We start from the raw sequence: 23,593 nt of genomic DNA, 5'->3' as shown, positions 1-23,593 counted from the left end.
TTAACTTTTGCCATTAATCAATATAATTTTACGTGGAAAAAGATTCGAGTCTTCTCCACCTAAATTAACAAAAGAAAAATAAAAAAATAAAAATGACGTGTTTTTAACCAAAATCGTTTAATAATTAGGAAGGAAATGCGAATTCCGTAAAACCATTTCTCACTTCAACCTCCCCTAAACCCTAAAACCCATCCACCCTCCCACTCCACTGACGCACTCCCCCTTCATTTAACTCCCAGAATGGCGTCCAGTCTCCGCCACTTCTCCACCAACATCACCACCACCCAGAAAATCTCCATCTCCATCTCCAAAGCCAAATCAAAACTCCGCACTGAACACGACCCAGACAAAGCACTAGCCATCTACTCCGCTGCTTCTAATAACGACTCCTCCCCTGCGGCTTCTCGCTATGCTCAAGACCTCACCGTCCGCCGTCTCGCCAAATCCCACCGTTTCACCGACATCGAGTCCTTAATAGAATCCCGCAAAACGGACCCCAAAATCAAACAAGAACCCTTCCTTACCTCATTAATTAGATCGTACGGTGTTGCTGGAATGTTTGATCAGGCCATGAAAACTTATCACCAAATGGACCAATTGGGTACCCCTCGATCTTCTATTTCTTTTAATGCTTTATTATCTGCTTGCATTCAATCCAGACTTTATAATAAAGTCCCAGTGCTGTTTGATGAAATTAGTGAGAAATATAGGGTCTTGCCTGATAAGGTCTCGTATGGGATTTTAGTCAAGTCTTATTGTGAGGATGGGAAACCAGATAAGGCGAATGAGGTACTGAGGGAAATGGAAAAGAAAGGAGTGGAAGTTACGACCGTTGTTTATACAACAGTTTTGAATTGTTTGTATTCGATGGGAAAGGATGATGAGGCGGAGAGATTTTGGCATGCAATGGTCAAAAGAGGGTGTGAGTTGGATGCTGCAGTGTATAATGTGAAGATTAGCAATGCCATGAAACAGGGACCGGAGAGAGTGAAGGAGTTGATTGAGGACATGGAGAATTCTGCGTTAAAACCCGATGCGATCAGTTATAATTATTTGATCACTAGTTATTGCATGAATGGGATGATGGAGGATGCGAAGAAGGTTTATGAGAGGCTGGAGGGATATGGGTGTAAAGCAAATGCAGCAACATTTAGAACTTTGGTTTTTCACTTGTGTAAGAATGGAGAATATGAGAAAGGGTACAAGTTATTTAAGGAGAGTGTTAGAGTGCACAGGATTCCGGATTTTAATACATTGAAATATTTGGCGGAGGGATTGGCGGAGAAGAAGAAGATGAAGGAAGCAAAAGGATTGATTCGAACAATGAAGAAAAAGTTCCCTCCTAATTTATTGAATGCATGGAAGAAAGTGGAGGAACATCTTGGTTTGCATTCTCCTGAGGAGGACAAGGAAGTTAAGGAGGCCACAGCTTAGGGATTAATAAGATGTGTATTCCGGGCAGTTCTGGGTTATAAATGCAGCTACAAGCGAATCAACTTTGATTTGTTCACACTGCAACAGTATTTAGCTTTTCTAGCTCTATTCCTTTTTAGTCTTTACGATACAGTTAGCCAGGGGAGCCGGTTTGGGAGTTGCAATGAAATTATGAGCTCCATTTTGTCTCTAAAGAGCTCTGATTTAGCTCATGATTTTGCATTTCCAATTAGGTTAAAGCTTTTGCTTTGTCAATGGCAATGAAGCTTATTGATGTTTGATCCATTATATGTAACAGTGGCTGTTTTCTGCCTATTAGTTTTTCTAGAATCCTTGTAGTGAACCGTAAGTAAATGAAAGATCGAAATCCCACAAATTTCTTTCTTAATTGAGCATGTTGTAATTGCAGATAATCTTGGCTGGGAGGCATTGCATTATCGTATTCTGCAGGAGGTAATGGCAAAGAATGTGTTATTGAGAAGAAATTTTTTTTTTTTTTTTTTTTTTTCTATTTTGAGTCTGAAATATAAGAGATGTGGTTGTGTGGGTTAGAAGTATAGTTCATTTGATAAAAAATAATAGCAATCATGAAAGCATATTCAGAAAACTATAATGGTCCGAACTAAAAAGGAAAAAAACAGATTTTTTAAATTAAAAAACGTAATTTTTTCATTCATGAATTTTTCTTTATTTGTATAAAAAAACATACATTTTTTTAATGAGAAATAGTGTTTTTTAAAACAAAAATTTATTATGATCATGAAAGAAAGTTTCGATTAAAAAATTAAAGTCAAGAATCAATCATTTTTGCTCACCTATATGAAAAAAATAAATTGAAAACAATAAATTTAAGAAAATTATGTACAAATAGATATTTTATTATCATTCAATATTAATAAACAAAATTATTTTAAAAATTTTATATATTAGACTAAATATATAATTATTTATAAAGCAATCCATAATATCATTACAAAAGGCCTTAATATTCTTAAAATAATGGCATAATTGGACAAGCGGTTAAATATTCTCATAAATTAAAAAAATGACAACTAAGAAAAAAGAAATGTGCTTAATTGTTTTTTATTTTTTCTACAAGGCAGATGACACATAGTTAATCCCCAATTCTTAAACAACGTGTCCTCATCTAATTCATTTTTCTGCCACCTCCCATAGCTAGAAATTTAGGTCTTAGGTTTTTAAAAACTCAATTCTCAACTTATTTTCATCCCAAACACTTCAGAACATTCAGAAACCTCAATAAACCTATTTCAAACTTACTATTAAGATCATGATGAATTTTTATTTTAAAAACAATAGTGATAACATGCCTTCATTAAAATAATAAAATGATGCATCAGAAAGTAAATGGAGTTTAGATTGAAAAAACACATTTTCTATCTTCTTCTTTTTTTAATCTTAAATGATTGAAATCTTTAACAAATTCTTATGTTAATTGTGACTTCTTTTTAATAAAAAAAAAAACATGCTGCTAATTAAAAAAAACGATGTCATTATTTTGAAGAAGATTATGGTCTTTTTATTATGAAATTTATTGTTATTTATTTTGGGAGCCCCACATAAACAAAATAATAAAAAAATATTGAAAAAAATAAAAAAAAATATACTAGAATGCTCAGGAAATTGTCGAAGACTGGTTGAGGAAGATTAAAATATACAAGATTGAAAAATTTGATAGTGTATTTTCCACTAATGAAAGCCCTATTAGTAAAGAAAATTAAATTTGAAGAGGAAAATTTAATTTTGGATGTTTAAGAATTAATTAGAATTTTTTAAGGTTTAATTGATTTTATTGAAGATTTAATTGTAAGAAAAATTGATTTTTGAATTCAATTTAAACTTCATTTTGAAAAAATTAAAGTTTGAGTCAAATCATAATTTTTAAAAGTTAATTTAGTCAAATTAGGGATTTAATTACATAAAAATTAAAATTTAATGAGTAATTAAGAAATTGATTGAGAAGATCCAAAACCAAGAATTAAATTGAAAAAAAAAAACATGTAAATATAGGGTTGAAATTGATCAAATCAAAAATCAAATTAAAAAAAGAAGTTTGTTGCTTAATTGAGTTCAAAATGCTGGATGAGATAAACTGCTTAACTGCTTAATGTTGATCTTAAGATTCCATGAGCATTCTGGCTTGATTTTTGGCTTATATTGACCAAACAGAGTTGATCAGTTAATAGTATTTTGGACTTCAACAGGCAATGAATGGTCACCATCTCTGCAACCGTCAGATAACAGTCTCATATGCGTACAAGAAAGACACTAAAGGGGAGCGCCATGGTACTCCAGCAGGTGAGGCTTTTTGTCATCGAAATGTTGCTTTAAATACCCAAATTTACAAATTACAATTTCTTTTGTCGCCCCTTTGTATAAGGGTCCTTTGAAATTAACTAGATGAATACCTGTCTTCTTATTTTAGAATGTAATACAAAGTTTCCATTGATGGTTTCATGTATTGAACTGGTTTAATTGCTCTGCCATCATTGATGCAGAGAGAGTTTTGGCTGCAAGCAATCCAACTAACCAAAAGAGCAGGCCCCGTACTCTGTTTGCTAGTGGACCTCCAACACTTCCCACTCATGCCAATGGTGCTGTGATTGCACCTGTTCCTCCACGGTCCTTTGCAAATGGCGCTGTTGCTCCAGGACCAGTTCCAGCACTGCACCGACCACCCCCACCAATTGCCGCATTCACACCGATGCAGGTGGCTGGACAACCAGCTTGGCAGGGTCAGCCACTGCAGCAAGGTCAACCAATGCCTCCACCTCCAGTTCAATTCAGGCCACCTCCTCAAAACATGCCTCGTCCTCCTCCACAGGCAGCTCCTATGTTCCCAAGGCCTCCCCCACAGCACATGGCAATGGAAGCCCAACCACAAGTTTGGCAACAGCCACCACCACCACAGCATTTTTCTGGGAGGCCCCCTATGCCACAAATGTTGATGCAACCACGTCCTCCACCCAATGCCCTACCACCACCACCACCACCACCACCACCACCACCACCACCATCAAGTTGAGACTAGAGCAGCTGCGGCTATTCATCAGCTATTATTCTGAATGTTTGTGTATCACGTGTGCGCTCATTGTAGGACATTTTCTTAATTAGTACCATAGAGTTGGTAACCTAGACTGTCCTTGACAACGTTACAGCCATCATTTTTGCTTGTTGACCGGAGCCTGCACACTTCCCCCGGAATATTCATTTGAAGTAACAAATCTCGGCTTGTAAAGTTTCTAGTCACGTAAAGTATCCAGCTGGCCACCGTGTCTGTATAATGAGGTCATTGACGATCATCAATACCAATTATTTGCTTAATTATGTTCTTTTGTAGTTTAACTAAAGAGGTGGTCATGATTTATTAACAAGTCAATTCTGGTCCATCAGGCCATTAATTCTGTTTATCGTCGGAAGGCGAGTTGGCGTAAGCACAACATTCATCTTCTCTGAACAAGTCAACTTCTTTTCATTTGAAGATTTCTGCAACAATCTCCATTATTTGGATTAAGTTTGCCATTGGAAATGCAAATTAGAGAGTCTATCATTGTAATGGGAGTAGTTGAAGAGAGTTTTGTTCTGCTGTATGTAATCGTAGGTGCTTAATATAAGCATGTTCTGTGGCATTCTTAACTTGCCTCTTCTCCAAAAATCAGTGTAACCATATGATACATGTTCAGGAATTCTTGCTTCAGTGACACTTGGGAATGTTTGGAACATGTGGACTTCTCTAATGGATGATTGCTACTTGTGTGTTTTCGGACCTCAAATGAATCGAAATTCTTCTGAAACCCTCCCTAAAAATACCAGACGGATATGATCAAGCAGTGACAACAAGCAAGCCTGCTAGGGATCCTGATATGTTGGAGACAAACAAGGACACCGTAAAAAGCAACTATGTCTTGGAGACAAGGGCACAGTATCCCGGTCAGTTTCCGCAGGCAGGCAAAGAATCTATGACACCGTGTGTTTTCTAGGCACACTGAATTATTACCACTTCCAGTTAAAATTCATTTCCCTTTGGCACGACACCATAAAATCCATAGGTTTAAAATCTGATTCGGCATAATAAGTTGATTTGGGATCTGGCCAATACAAGGCTAGAACCGAACTGTATTAAAGAAAAAATTTAATGTGATTCGGCGATCTGGTTAACCTGATAAAACCTAACTATAAAATAAGTTGATTTTTATTTATTTATTTATTTATTATTAAAATAATATTATTTTAACTTTTTTAAAAAAAAATTAATTTAGCCAACTCGTTAACACAATTAAAAATCAAAAACTCAGATTTTGGATCTGGCTGGTCACCATACCGGATGTTAAAACTATGTTAAAAACTCTCGGGTATCCTTCAAATGCTGAGCCATTCACGGTATAACAGAACCCTACTCAATATCTATAATACTTATCAATTATCAGAGGCCAGTAATAGTATTAGGGACATCTGCATTTACTCATTGTACGAGGCCAGTCACTTGCAGCCCCAGCTCACTTCTGCAGTAACACAGAGAAAGAGAGCGCTATATATTGGCACTGTTCACAATGCTTTCTTATATATAAAAATTGTACGCTTGGTTTTTTCAATGTATTTTTATATTTTAAAAGATATAAATTCAAATTAAAATTTTTCATGTACACATGGAATCAAATAAATCAAGAATTATATATTTAAATAAATAAATAAATAAAATTCATTAACGATACCTAAAATTAAAGCTTTAAAATCAAAAAAATATATATAAATTAAGATATTTAATCTAGAAAGACTGGTCAATTTACCTACTATATTTGTTAAAAAATTTTATTAAAGTAATTTTTTTTATTTAACCAAACAATAATAAAAATGAAGACACAAATTAAATTTATCAAATAAAATAAAAGGAAAAAACATCATGCAAGATTGAATATATTATAATTATTATTTGAAAATAAATTTTATTTTTAAAAATAAAATTCATCCATACAAAAAAAAAAAATATATATATATATATATATATATATATGAACAAGAAAATTTTTTCAAATTTAAATACATAACTAAAAAAAATAATCATCATTTAAAAAAGGCTTTTTCAAACAAAATGAAGAGAGAAGGGATATTAATTTAAATATAAATTAAAACAATTTGAAGCAAAAAACCATAAAAAAATCATTAATTAAAAAAGAATAGAAAAAAAAAAAGATAACAAAGGCCATACGGTATTTGGCATGGCCAGCCTGCCTACCTATTTTGTCAGGGTCGGCATGATGAAGCCCTTTTTTTTTTTTGTTTGCAACGGAGGTCGAATGACATGTCATCTGCCCCAAATGTTTTTGAAAAAAAAAAATCAAACGACGTGTTATCTGATTTGTCTACATTTTAGCCACTATGGTGGCTAAAAAATCGGGGCTTAAGTTTTTAACCCGAAAACTTGTTTTTCAACCCATTTTGCCCTCTTTTTTGTGATTTTTTTAGGCCATAGTTAGGTTTATTACAATTAATATAGTGTTTTATAGGTGCTTTGGATTATTTCTTTTATATATAGACCCCATTCACATGGATTTTATATATATATAGCTTTCACATGGATTTTTTTTTTTAATGGAGCTATATATATGAACTACATACATAGGGAACATTTTTTAACTTTTCCGAGTGAAAACTATATATTGCCTACATTCATATGAAATATTTTTTAACTTTTTCATGTAGGATATTAAAATTTCAAATATTTGCTTTAAAAAATTTTCAAAGTTAACTTGGGTCAACTCGTGTGACCCGGGACTCAACCCTTTTGACAGGTTAACTCCAGGTCGGGTTTAATAATTATAAGCTATGTATAGGATGTAGCCATGGTTGAAATTTATGCATGCAAATAGTAATGCCTATTACAAATATAATTTATTTTATAGAGATTTACTCCGTTTGTTTGCAGGAAAGTGGTTTCCTTTTGGAAAAATTAAAGTGAATTCCTGGAAAGTGAATTCTATTTTCCGATGTTGGTAATGAACTGGAAAATACTTTCCAGTGTTTGGTTGTATGGAAAATGAACTGGAAAATAATTTATTAATAAATTGTATAAAATTTCTGATTTTTTTTTAAGAAAATTCTAAATGGTTTTTCTCATTATTTCATATACATAATGTTTGACCAAGTCATATTGTTAATACTTGCTAGTCCATTGGTTCGCGTTTTGCCATAAGTCACCAATTCTTTTTACCAATGTGAAAAAAAATGTTAAAAAAGAAGGTGAATCTTTTTTTTTAAGAAATTCCTCATGTTTGACTTATTGCTATTTGCCTAACTCGAGTTTTTAATTAAACCACGCGGAGTTAGTCTGAATTAAATTAATAAATTTCATGGATCCAAATGCAATCTGAATAACTGATTAAAACACGGCTTAACATTTAAAAAAACTTCAAGATGAAACCTTTTTAAAAAAAAATAATGAGAAAATAAAAGATTGGATTAATCTCAGCCCCCTCGTGACTCGTGTTGTTGTGATATGCAAAGTGTTGAATGGTGAAGCTGTCTTTTGAAATTAAAGGGTGTTTTTGGGTTTAATCATAAAGTTATGATTAGAGAATTTAGGAGTTGCCACCAAGTATTATGATCACGAGAAAACCTAATAGTCTGCGAGAGTTTAAGTAAGAAGATTAGTTGTGCAAAGAAAAGACGCATTACCCCAATACACCCTTCTTATAATGGTTGCATTGCCGATTGATTGTTAATCTAAGGTATGTTTCTATTTGTTTGTATCATCTACGATTCAAGAAAGATCTCCTTTTATGGGGAAAAGACTCTACCTTATCGGGTTAAATCCTAGCTATTCTAAAGTTTTAATTTTTAGCATCACATTATTTTTTATTTTTTATTTTTAATACCTAGAGGTATAATTTACAATGTAATTTTACACTCCCAACTATTAAAGTCTATAGCTAAATTCTAATAATTCAAATATTAAGATTTAAAAATTTCAAAAATACTAAAATACCCTTAAACTTTAATGAAAATTTCAAAAATATCCCTAGCGGCGCATTTAGTTCACGTATAACCTCACTTGAAGTGGGTGAAATTTTATGAGATACCGTATTGTATCCTTAAAAGGCACCATTATAGCAAAAAAGTAATACTCTTATGAGATACCGTATTGTATCCTTCACTTCTATAATAGGTCAGAAGAGAGAAAACAAATGAACAACATGAAATTGATGTTAAAATCTCTATGAAAAAATATTTATGATTTCCTTCTTTCTCTATCTTTTTGTCGTCTTTTTTTTTTTTTTTTTTTTTCCTAGAATGCATTTGGTTATTATTATAAGAGATGGAGACAATAAAAATAGATTAGAGAAGATATAATAAAAAATAAAAATAAAAATAAAATTATATTTGATAGTGATATATAAAACAGAATGATTATTTTTATATTTTATTTGGTTGATAATAGATAAAATATAATAAAATATAACAAAAAAATATTTTACCATTAATAAATATTACAGAAAATCACTCAAAATTATTCTAGAAACATTTGTTTTTTATCACCACTTTAATAAATATTTATTACATTTATAGCTTATTTTTAATTGTAAATATAATTTAATTACAAATACTAAAAATAAGGTCGTTAAACCATTTCAATAGAAGAAACAGCTTACACGACAACAACACAAAAAATTAAGAGAAAAAGAGAAAAAGGAAATGCTCCGTGAAAAACTTAAGACAGAAAGTAATAAAGTAAAAAGGAAGCAGACTCACAGGATCTCTCTTATTATTACAGCAGTAATTTGGTCAGTCATTAATTTACTACTACATTTAAAAAAGCTCTAAGAAGACAAAAACAAGAGATTAAACAGCTGAAACCCTGGAAGAGATGGATCTTCTTCTTCTACAAAACAAAGTATCCCAAATCTCACAAAAAGCCTGAACAATAACCCCATGATGCTCCCTTAAATTCAAAGAAAGGAAACAGTGCAGCAACTGCTCCAAATCTTTCTCTTCAAACATTTCCTTCTCTAATATCATTTCCATCATTGACCTCTTAAAATCCTCAAATGGGTCATCTGATTTCTTCACCACTGCAAAGCTCTCTCTTAACTTCCCCTCCACCGTGCACGGTATCAGCCACTGAAGCCTCGACAGTCTTGCAGGCGACAACGAACCATCGCAGCTATTTCTTGCCTTTCGTCCTCTTCTTGTTGTTCCTTTCTTTAAAACACCTCCTTTCGCCTTCCTACCTCTCTTTTTACGTGTAAATGGAGATTGACGTATTGTTTCCAAGTGGGGATTGAATTCTGAGGGAGAATCAGTGGAGAAGCTCCTTGAAGAAGAAACTAAAGTTTCCGTTTCTTCCACGTTTATGACATTTTCGTCGCCGCTAAAAAATAACCCGCTATCAGCTGAAGAAGTGCTAATGCGGATCCTTGAAGCCCTTTTCTTCTTTTTGACACTTCGTTTTTTCCTCTCTATGTTAGTCGGAGGGAGAAAAACGTCGTGGTTTTTAGAGTCCTTAGAGGCCGAAGAGTTGTAAATTTTGCGGCGGGGAGTTGAGTCGTCGTCAAAGAGTTTGGCCACAAGGTGATACTTTTCTTCCTCTGCCCAGTGGAAATTCTCAGTTGGTTGTGAGGATTTGGTGTGGTCGGTTTCAGAGAGGGAATGCGTGGAGGATTTTGATCTAAATCCACAGCCCATTGATGTGAAAGCTGAGGACACATGGTGCTTGATGGAGGAGTGTTGATGGGGTTTGGAAGAAGGCGGTTGTGATGGTGGGAGGTGGAGGTTGTTGATAATGATGGAGTTGTGGTTGGCCGGAGAGAGTCTAAGAAATGAAGGAACAGGATTTGATGGGAGAGGAGAGGGGTCTTTGGAACGGCAAGATTGAAAGGAGATAACTCGAGAGAATCTGAACTTGGAACGTTTAGCCATTGTAGTCTTTTGTTTTGGTTCAAGTGCTTAATTTGCTATAGTTTCAAAGCATTGAACTGTTTGTTCGAGGAAGATGAAGGGTTTATATAGGGAGTGAGATGAATGGTGAAAATGTACTGTTACCACTTACCACCATCTGCTCTTAAAAATTAAATATAATTTTTTAAATTTTTTTTTAATATTAGAACATCAAAATAATATAAAAAAATTAATTTAAAATTAATAAAATTAAAAATATTTTTAAAACATAAAAATAAATAGTTTATAAAAAAAAAAAAATAATATATATACTTCAGTCTTATACCTGGAAACCAAGAGGGTACCTTTGTTGGTTTTCATGTGTGCTAGGGAAAAAGGCTGGAGTTGATTGAAAAGCAGAAGTATTGAAGTGAAAATATCAAAATGGTGGACGAATTGTTAGATGAGTCTCAACTGATCATAAACATTAATTAATTATGAACTAGTCAATGACTCATTTTTTAGCCCTGCTGATTTGAATTTTCTTTCCTTTGTTTAAGAAAATTATACATTTATTTACTTGAAATATAACAAACAATAATCATTTATATAACAAAGTAGTATTTATCAAATCTAGAAATTATAGATTATCATATGATTCTTATGAGTACAAAAAAGGAGTTCAATTTGTATTAACATTTAATAAAACCTTTTTTTATATCAATATCTATATAAAATTAAAATTATCTATGTAAATAGTATTAAAGTTTTGTAAGAATATAAATAAGATCGTATACATGGCCAACCCCACTTGTTTATTTTTTGCAATGTATTTATCTTTTTCCCGTAAGGTTTTTATTCTTAATTTTCTTTCTTGCTTTTATTTACATTTTTCTTTATCTCTCATGTACTTTTACATTTCTATAATTACTTTTTCCTTAAACTTCTATCCATCTCTAAACAGGCGGTGCATTTTGGAATAGACATCTATTTCTTAGGGTTTGAGATTTACTGTCATAATCCAATTGTTGAATCCTTGTTCTCAAAAATATTTTTTTTTAAAATAAAAATATAAAAATCTTTAAAAAAATTTAAATTTTTAACATGTATTAAATATTATGATAAAATGTTTGTCATTTTTAATAATTTTTAATTGATTATTAATTTATTGTGAATGATTTTCAAATATTTGAAGTGTTGGAGTTCACATTATTGTGTGGCAACCCAAAAAGTATTAAGCCATCATAGATTTATTTTTCAAGGTGGAGCACGACTAGAATTAATACCATGTGATAAGGTTGGAAGGATTGAATTGCAATGGGTTTATCTGATGTATAATGGTTTGGTCTCAATATAAAACTATATGTGTGTGTGTGTTGCTGTTGTTGTTGTTGACTTGTTGTTATATAAAAAGTTTTATTAAAAAAAAACATTAATAAGTTTTTATCAAGCTTGTATCATGATTTAAACTTGGATTTTTAATGATTAGGCCAACATGTTTCCTAATTTTAGGTACTCACATAGACATAACACAACATTTTTAACCTTAAAATAAGTTTCATAATGAGTCAATCATTTTTCATCAAGTTAGCGTCATGTTTTGATCAAAACTTGGTTTTGAAACAGTTATGCCAATATATCTCCTAATTTTTAGGGATTGACATGGGTCTGACGCAATGCTTTTAACTTTAAAACATGTCCAAAAATACATTGACAAGTTTTTGTCAAGTTGATGACATGCTTTGTTTAAACTTGGATTTTAATGGTTAGGTTAATATTTTTATGGATTGACGCAAGGCTAGTGCAATGTTTTAAATAAAAATCAAGGTCGATAATAAGTCAATGAGTCTTCTTCGGGTAGGGACCATGTTTGGTTGAACTTGATATTCTATTCAACTTTTGTTTTTTTTAAAAATAAGATAATAAAAAAAAGTCAAGAAATAAATAAATATAAAAAAAACTAAAAAAAATCATTGAGTTATGAAACTCTTGATTCAAGCCCGATATTAACTCAACGAACATCTACCAACAACAAATAACTTGCCTCTTAGTAGGGACGAATGTTGGTTGAACTTGGTATTCTATTCAACCTTTTTTTTAAAAAAAAGATAATAATAAAAATGTTAAGAGATAAATAAATATTAAAAAAAACTAAAAAAATCATTGAGTTACGAAACTCTTGATTCAGGGCCCAATGTTAACTCGACAAACATCCACTAATAATAAATAACTTGTGAAAAAGCTTAGAAAAATAATTTAGAAGAAACATGTAGATAATATTATCTTTCTTAAAGAATGTGGTGAATCAAATTTATTTTTTTTTAAGTATAACCGATCACTTACTCAAATATTTAAAATCAATGGATAATTAAATTAAAATCTTTTCTAGAAAAAATTTAAAATATGATTTCAGTACTTTGAAGCAAATAAATTTCTTAAAATGTTCAGATTTAAGAAATTGAAGGAAGGAAACAAGCTTACTTTCCCAACCACGGTAGGTAAATCTTAGAGCTATAATTAATCAATATTTTTCTTAATATGTGACAAACTGTGATTAAAAGCCTGTACATAGGCATTATGAAAAATAAATAAATAAATAAAGCGTTAATATAGGAACTCACAGTAAGATAAAATACGGGTTAACAGTATAAATCCAGGTAAGTTGAGCTACATACACAAATGCTATTAATTAGCCGGTTAAATTTCCTATGGAGGGAGTTTTGGGATTGGGTTCTAAAATGTATTTTTTAAAAATTAGAGATTTTTTTTTAAAAGTTAATTTTTTATATATTTTTTTTATTTTTTTCATGTTTTAATATAATTTTTAAAAATTTAAAAATATTATTTTAATATATTTTTAAATAAAAAATTCTTTTTTAAAAAAACAATACCATAATTTTAAACACTCCGTGATATTTAAATGTTTCTGGAGGGAAAGGTAGCTACCTAGCGTCTATCCCAAGAGAGAATTTCTCAAAAATGGAGATTATAATCATCCCGATCCGGTGTATCCAGCCATACACTGACGGATTCTTCAGCACAATGCAAATACTGAAAGGATCGAAGTCTACACGTGGAGCTTTCTTCTTCTTTATCTAAATTCAATTTAATTTATATTTTATACTAGGATGTTGATAGCTTATTTAGTGCGTGTTTGATGTTGTGGTTGGAGCTATGTTTATATAAAAATGTTGTTGTCATATATTTGGTTATGGTCTAATATAATTTTTTATCTATGAGACTCATTACCATTTACATTTAAACCGCAAGATAACAAAAAGCAACTCCATACTTTTTTTTTTGTGTTGAGTTGTAAACTGTGTTATAAACAAAGGTCACAAGAAGAAGAGCAGTGAACAGTGGAGAGTAGCTCCCTCTCACCACAGGCCTCCACTGTTACCACTGCTCTTTCACTTCCCCTTTCCTTTCTCCTTCTACTTCTCCTTTGTCTTTTGCATTATCCACTATTCGCGTTGCATGTGAACAATGAAGAGCAGCTCACCACTAGCCTCTGTCATTTCCACAGCTAGCCACTACTCTTCCTCTTCTCCTTCTCCTTCTCCTTCTCCTTCGCCTGTTGCATTCTTCATTGTTCCCGTTGCATCTAAAAAATAGAGAGCAGCTCACCACTGGCCTCCGTCGTTTCCACCGCCAGCCATTGCTCTTCCTCTTCCCTTTCTCCTTTTATATATATATATATATATATATATATATATATATATATATATATAATGATCCAATCACATGAAATAAGTCAAAATAATATAATGGCTAGAAAAAAAGGATGACATGGCAAAAAGAAAATATAGGAGAAAGAAAAGAAAATAAAAAAGAAAGAATGAATGAATAAGGTATCGGATACATATCGAAGCTTCGATGATGGAACTCCAAATTCCACTAAAAAGATATTACGAATTCATAGACACCATGTAAAGTCAATTTCAAAGCAAGTAGTGAGTCACACATGCAGAGTCTAAAGGTAGCAATATTCTTACTTGTTAGCATTTGAAGTTGGCTTTCTATGATATTTATGAATTTATTTTATCGATATCTTTTCAGAGGTACTTGGAGTTTCATCATTGGAGTTATGGTGTCTCTGATATCTTATTCCTTTTTATTCTTTTTTCTCTTATCTTGTTTTTCATGCCATTATCCTTCTTTTTTTCTAGTCATTAGATTATTTTGATTATTTCAACTCTTGCATGAGTGAATTATTTGAGAGAACAAAAACTTGAAATGAAATTTATTAGTTGGGCAAGTCCCATATGCGCAACACAAGGCACTATGCTAGTTGGCACTATACTAGTTTAAGAATTCCTTTTTCAGCACTGCTAGATAAGGAAAAACACCGAGGGAAGGAAAGAAAGAAGAAAAACGTAAGCACACAGTTAATGATTTTGATTTTTGCTATGAATTAATTGGCAATTAAAGTAGATTTTCTCGAGGCATGCACAGACCTCAATGATATAGCAGAAGCCGTGAAAAATGTTTTCGTCTCCAAGTCTAATAGGCTATTACACGGCCAGATTCAGACCTAACCTCATGAATGGTAATGTCATTGAATTTATTCATATAGCAGAGAAAAAAGAAACAAAAGCTGCTCTACTCCTCTCTAAATTTGTTAGCATTATATCATATCACTTCAAAAACATGTGGAAGAAAAAGGAGCCTTGCTTTTTTTACGTTAAGATAAATAAATAAATCTGAGAGAGAGAGAGAGAGAGCATACCAAGGTAAAAAGTCAATAAAAAAGAAGCTCCTCTTCTCAAAAACATGGTGGGGATACAAGGAAACAAAATGATATTTGCATGCCAGTGCCCCTTTTCCTCTATTCTCTGCCCATTCCGGGGACACATGGTCATTGGAGAAGCTAAAAGCTTGTTTTTACACTCAATATTGTCTCCACTCTCCGACATGGATTGCCTTCTTTGAGTCAAGGAATCTGATTTTGCTTGCCCCTTGAAATGTCAGGCTTTTAGTTTTTCTAACATCTATCAAACCCAAATGCTTGATCGGGATTAGCCTAATTCAACTTCCTTTTAGAACTTTTCTGTATGTCTTGATCATGGTAGTTTATTTGGGTTGTGAAAGGTGGTGTCATAGTTGATTGGTGAAAACATTAATATCTACCATTAGTTATGGTGTCTTGCATTGTTATTGGTTGAAAAGTTAGTGAATATCCATGAAACTTTTGCTGAAAATAGCCATTGATAGAGAAATGAAGCGTTTAATTTGCATAGAACATAGGGTATGCATGGATTGCCACCATTGACTAGAAAATATGTTGCCAACCTTGTATAAAAATTTGCACCTGCATAGAATCTGCTAGTAAAAATACAGAAAATTATGTGTGCATGAACAATGTATAAAGTCGTGTTTTGACTCCCCAGGACTCAAGAAAATGTTTAGTGTGCATTTATTGGATAACCTGTGTGGTGAGAAAATGATGGAGAAAATGGGAAAGGAAAAAATATGATCGAAGGTGGAAGACATAGCCGTTTGGGCCAAGGTATAGCCATTTGGGCCATGATGTAATTGTTTGGGCCAAGTTGATATTGAGTTTGAGAACTTGTCTGTTTACCTAGTAACTTAAGATATTTAAAAATTCCAATTACGTCAACTCACATTGGGATATAAATGGTGGTGTCATAGTTAATTGATGGAAACATTGGTACTCACCATTGATTTAGTATTTGCATTATCATTAGATGAGAGATTCGCAAATGCCCATAAAATGTTGGCTAAAAATGGTCATTGGTTAAGAAAGGAGGTGTTTGGTTTGAATATAACATGGGATTATGTTTGCAACGTAATCATTGGCTATAAAATATGATGCCATATGTTACATGGTGTATGGCATCACGGTAATTACTTTTGGATTGGATTTTCAAATGTAGATAGAAAGAATAATAAATTCTTTTCTTTTATCTATTAAAAAAGATCAGGAGTTGCCACTTAATATTTTAGTCATTAGGAACTCTAACTGGTTTTCAGCATCTGAACAAGAGGATTAATTACATATAAAGAGGACAATAACATCCCTAATACACCTTCTTTTAGATAAGCTGTATTATTTATTTGTTTGATTACTGAGACACTATTATGTTTTCTAACCATAAGTTTTTCTATTGGTCAAAACAGGTTCATCCCAATAGATCAGTGGACTATAACTTTTTGAGTTAAGTTTAGTTATTCTAAAGCTCAGACATACTTATTGTGTTCTTGTTTCTTTTGATATTCAGTAATACGCTTTACATATAAGTTTATTATCATTAGTATTAAAATAAACAAATTTATTTTTTTATGCTTTTTTTTTTACATTTAGGCTAAATTTTCATGGCTTTAATAAACTTGTTATCAGATCATAAGTGCATGCAAAGATATATAAAAACTATTTTTCTTGAATTTTGGTATTTTTTTTCAAGAGTTAAGGTACTGTTCATTCTCACTTGCAATGTTTATTACTGTTTTCGTAGACAAAATCACCGACAAACGGAAAAGTAATCTATGTATAGTTGGTGGGTTTCTGAAAAATTTTATACTAAATTGAAATTTTCAATTAAACTTGATAGATGGAAACATTGATGATAAAAATTAAAATATTAATTTTTAATTTACTGTTGATAACAACATCAATGATACATGGCAGTTTCTGAATACTTTAGATTAAATTGAAAATTTAAGATAGCATTAACAAATGAAAAGTCGACGTACCAATTAAAATGTTAATTTTTAATTTTTCAATAGTAAAGACATCAGTATTACTTGGCATGTTTCTAAAAACTTTTGATTAAAAATTTCAATTATACTTGACAACAAAAACACCAATGAAAAAAAATTTAAAATATTAATATTTAATTGACCGTTGATAAAATAAATCCCTAAATTAAAAACTAAAATCCCTAAAATCAAAACAAATAAACACATCTCTTCTTTTCTCTTTTCTCTACAACTTCTTCTCTCTCTCATTCTCTTCTCCACCCATTATCTTCTCTTATCTTCTTTTCTACTCCATGCGCAAGTATGTCTCCTTCTCTTCTTCTCTATTTATTTAATGATTTATTCAAATTTCTTTTCCTCTTTCTAGGCTCAAGAAAACTCGACATTAAGATAAGATTCTTCTTTTTATGTTTTATGTTTTTGTATTTTTTTTAAATTTTTTTATTTTTCTATTATTAATAATTGTATAAATGTTATTGGGAATTTTTTTTATTTTTTTAATTTTTCTGTTATAAATAATTGTGTAAATGTTGATGGCATTTTTTTTATTTTTCTATTATTAATAATTGTATATATATTATTGAAAATTTTTTGAATTTTTAATTTTTCGCCGAAGCGCCTCTATTCTAGATTAATATTTTGTAATAAATATTTTAATTTTATATTATTTTTTTAATTATTCTCTATTTCTATTTAATATATTTTTAAAAAAATATATATTTTAAAATTTTTTACCAACAAACATTATTCTTTGATATATTCTAAAGAATTAAAAAAAAAATTTACAGCAAACATCACTACTACTATTTACTCATGGATAGAATAACATACTATTTATTTGACAGTTATATATAAAGTTTATTAACGGACAAACAAGGGATGAAAAAAATCACCAATAAAAAAAAAATTAAATTTTTTTTTTTATATTAATTCATATAAAAAACATTAAAGAAAAATAAAAACTTTTGAAAAGCTGAACCGCGCTCACAAAGAACCAGTCACCCCTTTTCCTTTGAAGTACAGGTTTCAGGGACTAGGAGTGGCATTTCATGAAAGAAATTTGTGATTGTCCACTGTCCCTCTGTAAAAATTCACACCGACAACGACTACACATTGAAATCTGCGTGGGTCCATCTCCATATGGCAAATCGTCAATGGCTCAATGCCCACGCCACAATCTAGAAAGCAACTGAACGGTGTCGTCCCTTGTCGGTTGCCTAGGATTGGCTTCGTAAGAAGCCCCTTCCAAAAATGCTGACTCCTCAACAATTCAACGGCCAGCAAACTCCCGCCACGAATCATCACAGGAAGTCAAAGATAAACAATCCATTGTACTATGGTCTACAAATGAGTCCCCTGATTATGTACATGATCTAAAATTAGTTCAAAATCACAAAAACATTATTTTATTTTACCACCAATTACATTCCATTCTTAATTTTCCTAAGACATATTCTAGTATGCCCGTTAATTTTTTATGGGTTTATTTGATTAATTTTAATATAAATTGATTAAGATTTTATTTGGCGGATTACTGTTTTTTTTTTTCCTTTCAAAATCTCTTTTAAAATAATTTAAATTTTTTTTATTTTTTTATTTTATTTAAAATTAATATTTTTTTTGATATTTTTAGATCATTTTAATAAATTGATATTAAAAATAATTTTTAAAAAATAAAAAATATATTATTTTAATATATATCTGAATAAAAAATACTTTAAAAAATAACCTTAACCATATTTTAAATTTATTTTTTTAGTGTCACTTTAAATTACTAAACACAGTTGAAAAAAATCAATTTAGCAATTTTTAAATTAATTTTTATAATCATCCATTCTCTCGATTTAATTTAGATTTACTTGTTGGATGGTGAAATTGCAATAATTCAAAGTTTGAGCACCAATATGAAACCCCTACCATACTTGGGTGACTAACATGTATATATCCCAAACATATAATAGAACCTCCCCTTCGTAAAATCCAAATAGAAAAATCCACTTCCATCATATTTTTTCGATCAATCAAAAACACTCTTCCTTTCTCCTTCACTAACCAAACACGCCCAGAAAAAAGAAAAAAAATAACCTAAAATAACAAATAAATCGAAATGAAGGTTGACGTTTCTCTTCCAACGACAACAGCACCCACCGTGAAAAAAGAAACCTCCGATTCTGGTCTATTCGGCAAGGTCCGTTACAAGTTCTGGGCTTTGGCAGCAATTTTACTATTAGCATTATGGTCAATGTTCACCGGCACCGTCACTCTCCGTTGGTCCGCTGGAAATCTCAATAGCCTCGCCGACGACATCGACACTCCCATTCGCGACGATCGCGACGTCCTAGTCAGTACACAACACTAATGGTGGATTTTATTTATTTTTGCTTATTATTATTATGATTATTTGTTTTGATTGGTGAATTGTCATTAATGGTAGGAAATGGAGGAGCGAGAAAAGGCAGTGAAGCATATGTGGGATATATATACGAATAGCCGTCGGATCAGATTACCAAAATTCTGGCAAGAGGCATTTGAGGCTGCTTATGAAGAGTTAACTAGTGATGCACCTGATGTTAAAGAGGCTGCTATTACTGAGATCGCTAAGATGTCTACTCGGTCTATTGATCTTAATCCGCTTCCGGTGCAATCTACGGTGAGGATTTCACATTTTTATTTTAGGGTTTGTGATTGTGTTTTTTAATTGTTCAGTTGCCGTGAAAGAATTTATTTTGATAATGTTGACATTGATAGATCTTGTGATTATTGATTTGGATGAGAATTGAAAGTATTGTGGGTAGTTGATTCGGGGTTAGGAGGTGGGATGACTTTGTGGTTTTACTTATTGGTTAAGGTTTTAGTGTAGACAAGTTTGAGTGATGTGATCGAAAGAAAACCTTACTGACGTTAGAGTAGGAGTTTGCATTACTATATTTTAGCAATTGTAGGCTTAAGTGAGATTACTGTTCATTTAGGAATATTATTGATAAGCTGGTGCAAATAATATGTAGAATCTTTTGTTTTTTTCATAGAAAATATAATAATAAAGAAATGATTTATTGAAAGAAAGATAAGGAACAAGATGTAACCCAGGCCACAGTATAGTGGTGAAGTAGGGGAATAGGTAATATTGTAAAGAAAGACATGTAAAAGAACTCGTATGAAAAAGCGGAGCAAGGAATGGCAGATCCATGATGGAAGAAATGTAGAGTCTCGTCAAGCTTAGTGGTGGAAAGGATGGCCGACCCAAATATTGAATATTAAACTAAGTAAATTTCATGAGGTGAAATTGAGTTTGGACTAGTATTGCTAAGATCTATTTATCTCAATGGATCCAACCTCCTATCCAATCAATGGTGGCTATTTCTTTTCTTAGGGTCTTGTGAATCCTCATGAATCCAGTTATTAGAGTTCTCTGTTCAAAACAGTAATGGTAATGTTTACCTTAATCTTAGGATGATAGGTTTTGTGGTTTGAAATCACTGGCAAAATCTGACGACTAATGTTCCACTTGACAAGAATCGTTTATAATGCTTTGCATTAACTCCCTGGTTAAAATTTTGGAATATATTATTTTACAGATGTGATAGAAACTTGTACTGAGTTTAGAGCTGGGGTTTGCATTATTGAGATACTTTCAAGATAATTTATAAATCAGGAAGAATTTTGATAAGCTTGTTGAATAAGTTATTCAACTGATATCAGCACAAAAAAAATGTTTCTAAAGTGTTTTAGTTTTAAAATGCTTCGTTCTTTTCAATACAGGTTTGTAATTTAGTTATCTCATGGGCTACTCCCTTTAGACTGTAAAAATGGTCCATTTTTTTCTTGTTTCAATATGTTGTCCATACTAAAAAAGACAATGAATTGTTGTATCTTAATGCCCCTTTTTATCCCTTAACATGCCAAATATTCCATTGCATCAAAAGGATCTTTTGAAGTTAGAGGCAATTTTGAGATTTGTAATACCTTGCATTTTAAGCGATTGGCTAAAAGAATGTGCAAAACTCAAAATGGACCTATATTAAGGACCAGAGGGAGTACTTGTTGTATTACACCATGTTCATTGAATTTTGTTCTATCATAAATGCTCTATGTATCGTCAGTGACGAAAGTTTCATTTTGATGATTCCTTCAATTTTCCCTACCTTTTCTAAATATTATTCCATTCTTTTACCATTGTACATGAGGAAATTTTGAGGCTCTTGTTTTTATACCATCCTTTGATACAGAATCTTGGTAATTTATTTTGTTCTATTAGTTCTGTGAAAGCCTTTATATACCAAACAAATTTTTCCCGGCTGAAAATTTGTTGAGGGTAATCTAATTTATATAATTGTCATCTTAGCTGAGTGTATTTGATGTTTAATCAACAGAAGCTACAATTGCTAGGTCTAGATGTTTAGCAGCTTCTCCCATCTGATAGCTGGAGCTGGTGGAGCCCCATTGAATGTTGTGTGATTCATAAACTTAACCAGAAATCGGTATTTGGTTGGCAAACCTATCGACGACATTGTTAGTTCCTGATGAGATCCTAGGTGCAAGGGTATCCTTGTGTTGGTGAGTGGGAAAATATGAGTTATTATTACAAGAGACCTGGAGTTTGAATAGCTTTAAGAATAAACCTTTAGTTTGGTATTGTAGATGAATTCCATAAACCATCTTCAACATGCCTTCAATCAGGAAAACTGGATTCCAGTGAACTCAGACTTCCTTTTAGATTTTTGTCATTGTTTAGCATAATCATGAGATGGATCTGTGAAACCTAGTATGCAATCAATTGGGAACAAGTTCAGATCACTCTCACAGGGTCAACATCTGCAAATGCTTGATCAGGGAGTTTCTACGTTGCATGATATTTTGATGCAAAAGCAAGTTTTGGGTTAGGGTAGGGGTTGTGGTAAGGACTGAGTGGGACCTTGTTGCTACTTCTCGGGACCTACAATAACCCATTATTCAAAGCTTTTGCCCCAGGGATCGAGTGGGCTTCCTTCTCCCTATTTGTAGTGCTTGAGTAGGTATTTATCTATTAAATTTATTGGTTTTATGTTTTATAAACCAGAGAAGAAAAAAAGTAATAGAAACATTGTAAGATTGCAAACTGCTATCTAATTCTAAACCTATTTTGAACTTATGCAAATTGGATTGGAGTTTGGAGTTGTGGGGTAATTTGTTGTTCTGGCCCTTGTCATGTCTCTCTTCTTTGCTGACTCTTTTTTCTAACATCAGGGTTATATTATTGCTACCCCCAGACTGTAAAAAGTGACTCTGTCATTTGTTAGACCTCTAATGATTTTCTGCTCTCATTTGATACACTGAAGGATTTTTTAATTGGAATATACACTTGATGTTACGTGCTTGTGTTCTCCGCAATACAGTTGCAGCATATCATGTTTCACACTACTCCATCAAGTTGCTGTGATCTCTAGCTCTCTGGATAAGTGCGGTCTTTGAATATTGCAACAGATGTGCCATGGTCATGTACTGAGTTCACTCTGGGATGTTAATTATCAAATCAAATAAGAGGGCTAAAGAACATAAATGGCGAGACTTGAGTAATATGTTCAAACAGAGAGTTGCCCTTAATACAACTACCATCATTTTCTTTATTTTTGTCCTCTCCACGGGCATTTCTGTAAGGTGTTTAGGATTTAAATCTTGTATCTTCTTAACCCCTTTTCTGTAATTCTCATCCTTTAACCTGCATTTTCTTTAATTTTGTCCCATCTAGGAACATAATGTCTGTAAGGCCTACTCTTTCTTGCTAACATGAGTGCTTAAACACTCATTGGTCTCTGCGCTATCTTGTGCATAGTTAACTGTTTCTTTCTTGTGTTTCTTATGTGCGCTTTCAGAGAGCGCGAGAATTAAGCAAGAGCCTGAAGGTAGCAGAAAAGGTTGGAGCTGCAATGACTTCATAAAAAAGGGAGTGGTCACGATGAGGAGCAAGTGTAGGATGGAGGTGTTAAATCTTCCTTCGATTCTGAATGCTCGTGTGCGACCCAGGGTTTTCGAGCTGTGGTGATGGGTGAACCATGCTCTTAGATTATTGTTTTCATAACAGGGATAAACTATGTATTCAATTAGGTTCTTGTTCATTAAACCTTTTGCTTTCACAACCAAGTCCTAATGTAAGTGGGGATTTGAACAACTTTTTGAATAGATCAATTCAACTAAAAATTTTTGGTAAGATCTCTTCTACTCCATAAATTGAAAGAATTCTTTGGAACTCCACATCACAAGCTGATTAGCTAAATCTGCAAGACCAGTTTCTCCGCTATGCTTTTACCTTGTAATTTGAAATTCGAAGAAAGTAGCCTTCAAGGCAGGAATCAACTTCCAAGATGAAGTAGCTCTCTGATCAGGTATTGGTGCAACACTTAACCTAAACAACATATGTGATAGAAAGAAATCTGCAGAGACTTGCTGATTTATTTTGATAAGAAATAAAATGGGGGAGAAACCCAAAAGGAAACGTTAGTTCATAGGTGCGATAAATAAATAAAATGAATTTGCAATCACCGCAGTTTGTTCAAAAAGGAGCTTTTCCTGA

The 23,593-nt window shown here is 32.2% G+C and overlaps 4 protein-coding genes across 4 annotated transcripts; 3 read left to right on the top strand and 1 right to left on the bottom strand.

Annotated features, from left to right (window-relative positions):
• The first annotated feature begins 65 nt into the window (after window positions 1–65).
• Window positions 66–1,822, top strand: LOC118029985 (small ribosomal subunit protein mL103 (rPPR7)). Its single transcript, XM_035033993.2, has one exon. The coding sequence runs from the start codon at window positions 241–243 to the stop codon at window positions 1,432–1,434; it is 1,194 nt and encodes a 397-aa protein (XP_034889884.1). The 5' UTR covers window positions 66–240; the 3' UTR covers window positions 1,435–1,822.
• Window positions 1,823–3,662: 1,840 nt separating this feature from the next.
• On the top strand, window positions 3,663–4,480 carry LOC118029992 (uncharacterized). Its single transcript, XM_035034001.2, has 2 exons — window positions 3,663–3,753; window positions 3,954–4,480. The coding sequence occupies exons 1-2, from the start codon at window positions 3,663–3,665 to the stop codon at window positions 4,478–4,480; spliced, it is 618 nt and encodes a 205-aa protein (XP_034889892.1).
• Window positions 4,481–9,172: 4,692 nt separating this feature from the next.
• LOC118030014 (transcription repressor OFP7) lies at window positions 9,173–10,400 on the bottom strand. The gene has a single exon (XM_035034033.2). The coding sequence runs from the start codon at window positions 10,366–10,368 to the stop codon at window positions 9,292–9,294; it is 1,077 nt and encodes a 358-aa protein (XP_034889924.1). The 5' UTR covers window positions 10,369–10,400; the 3' UTR covers window positions 9,173–9,291.
• Window positions 10,401–19,039: 8,639 nt separating this feature from the next.
• On the top strand, window positions 19,040–23,230 carry LOC118030013 (uncharacterized). The gene is made up of 3 exons (XM_035034032.2): window positions 19,040–19,387; window positions 19,481–19,696; window positions 22,896–23,230. The coding sequence occupies exons 1-3, from the start codon at window positions 19,154–19,156 to the stop codon at window positions 22,959–22,961; spliced, it is 516 nt and encodes a 171-aa protein (XP_034889923.1). The 5' UTR covers window positions 19,040–19,153; the 3' UTR covers window positions 22,962–23,230.
• The last annotated feature ends 363 nt before the right edge of the window (window positions 23,231–23,593 follow it).

The sequence above is a fragment of the Populus alba genome, chromosome 5, assembly GCF_005239225.2.
Source record: "Populus alba chromosome 5, ASM523922v2, whole genome shotgun sequence".
NCBI classification, from domain to species: Eukaryota; Viridiplantae; Streptophyta; class Magnoliopsida; order Malpighiales; family Salicaceae; genus Populus; species Populus alba.
The sequence above is the reverse complement of the archived record's forward strand: the minus strand, read 5'-3'. Positions and strand labels throughout refer to the sequence as shown.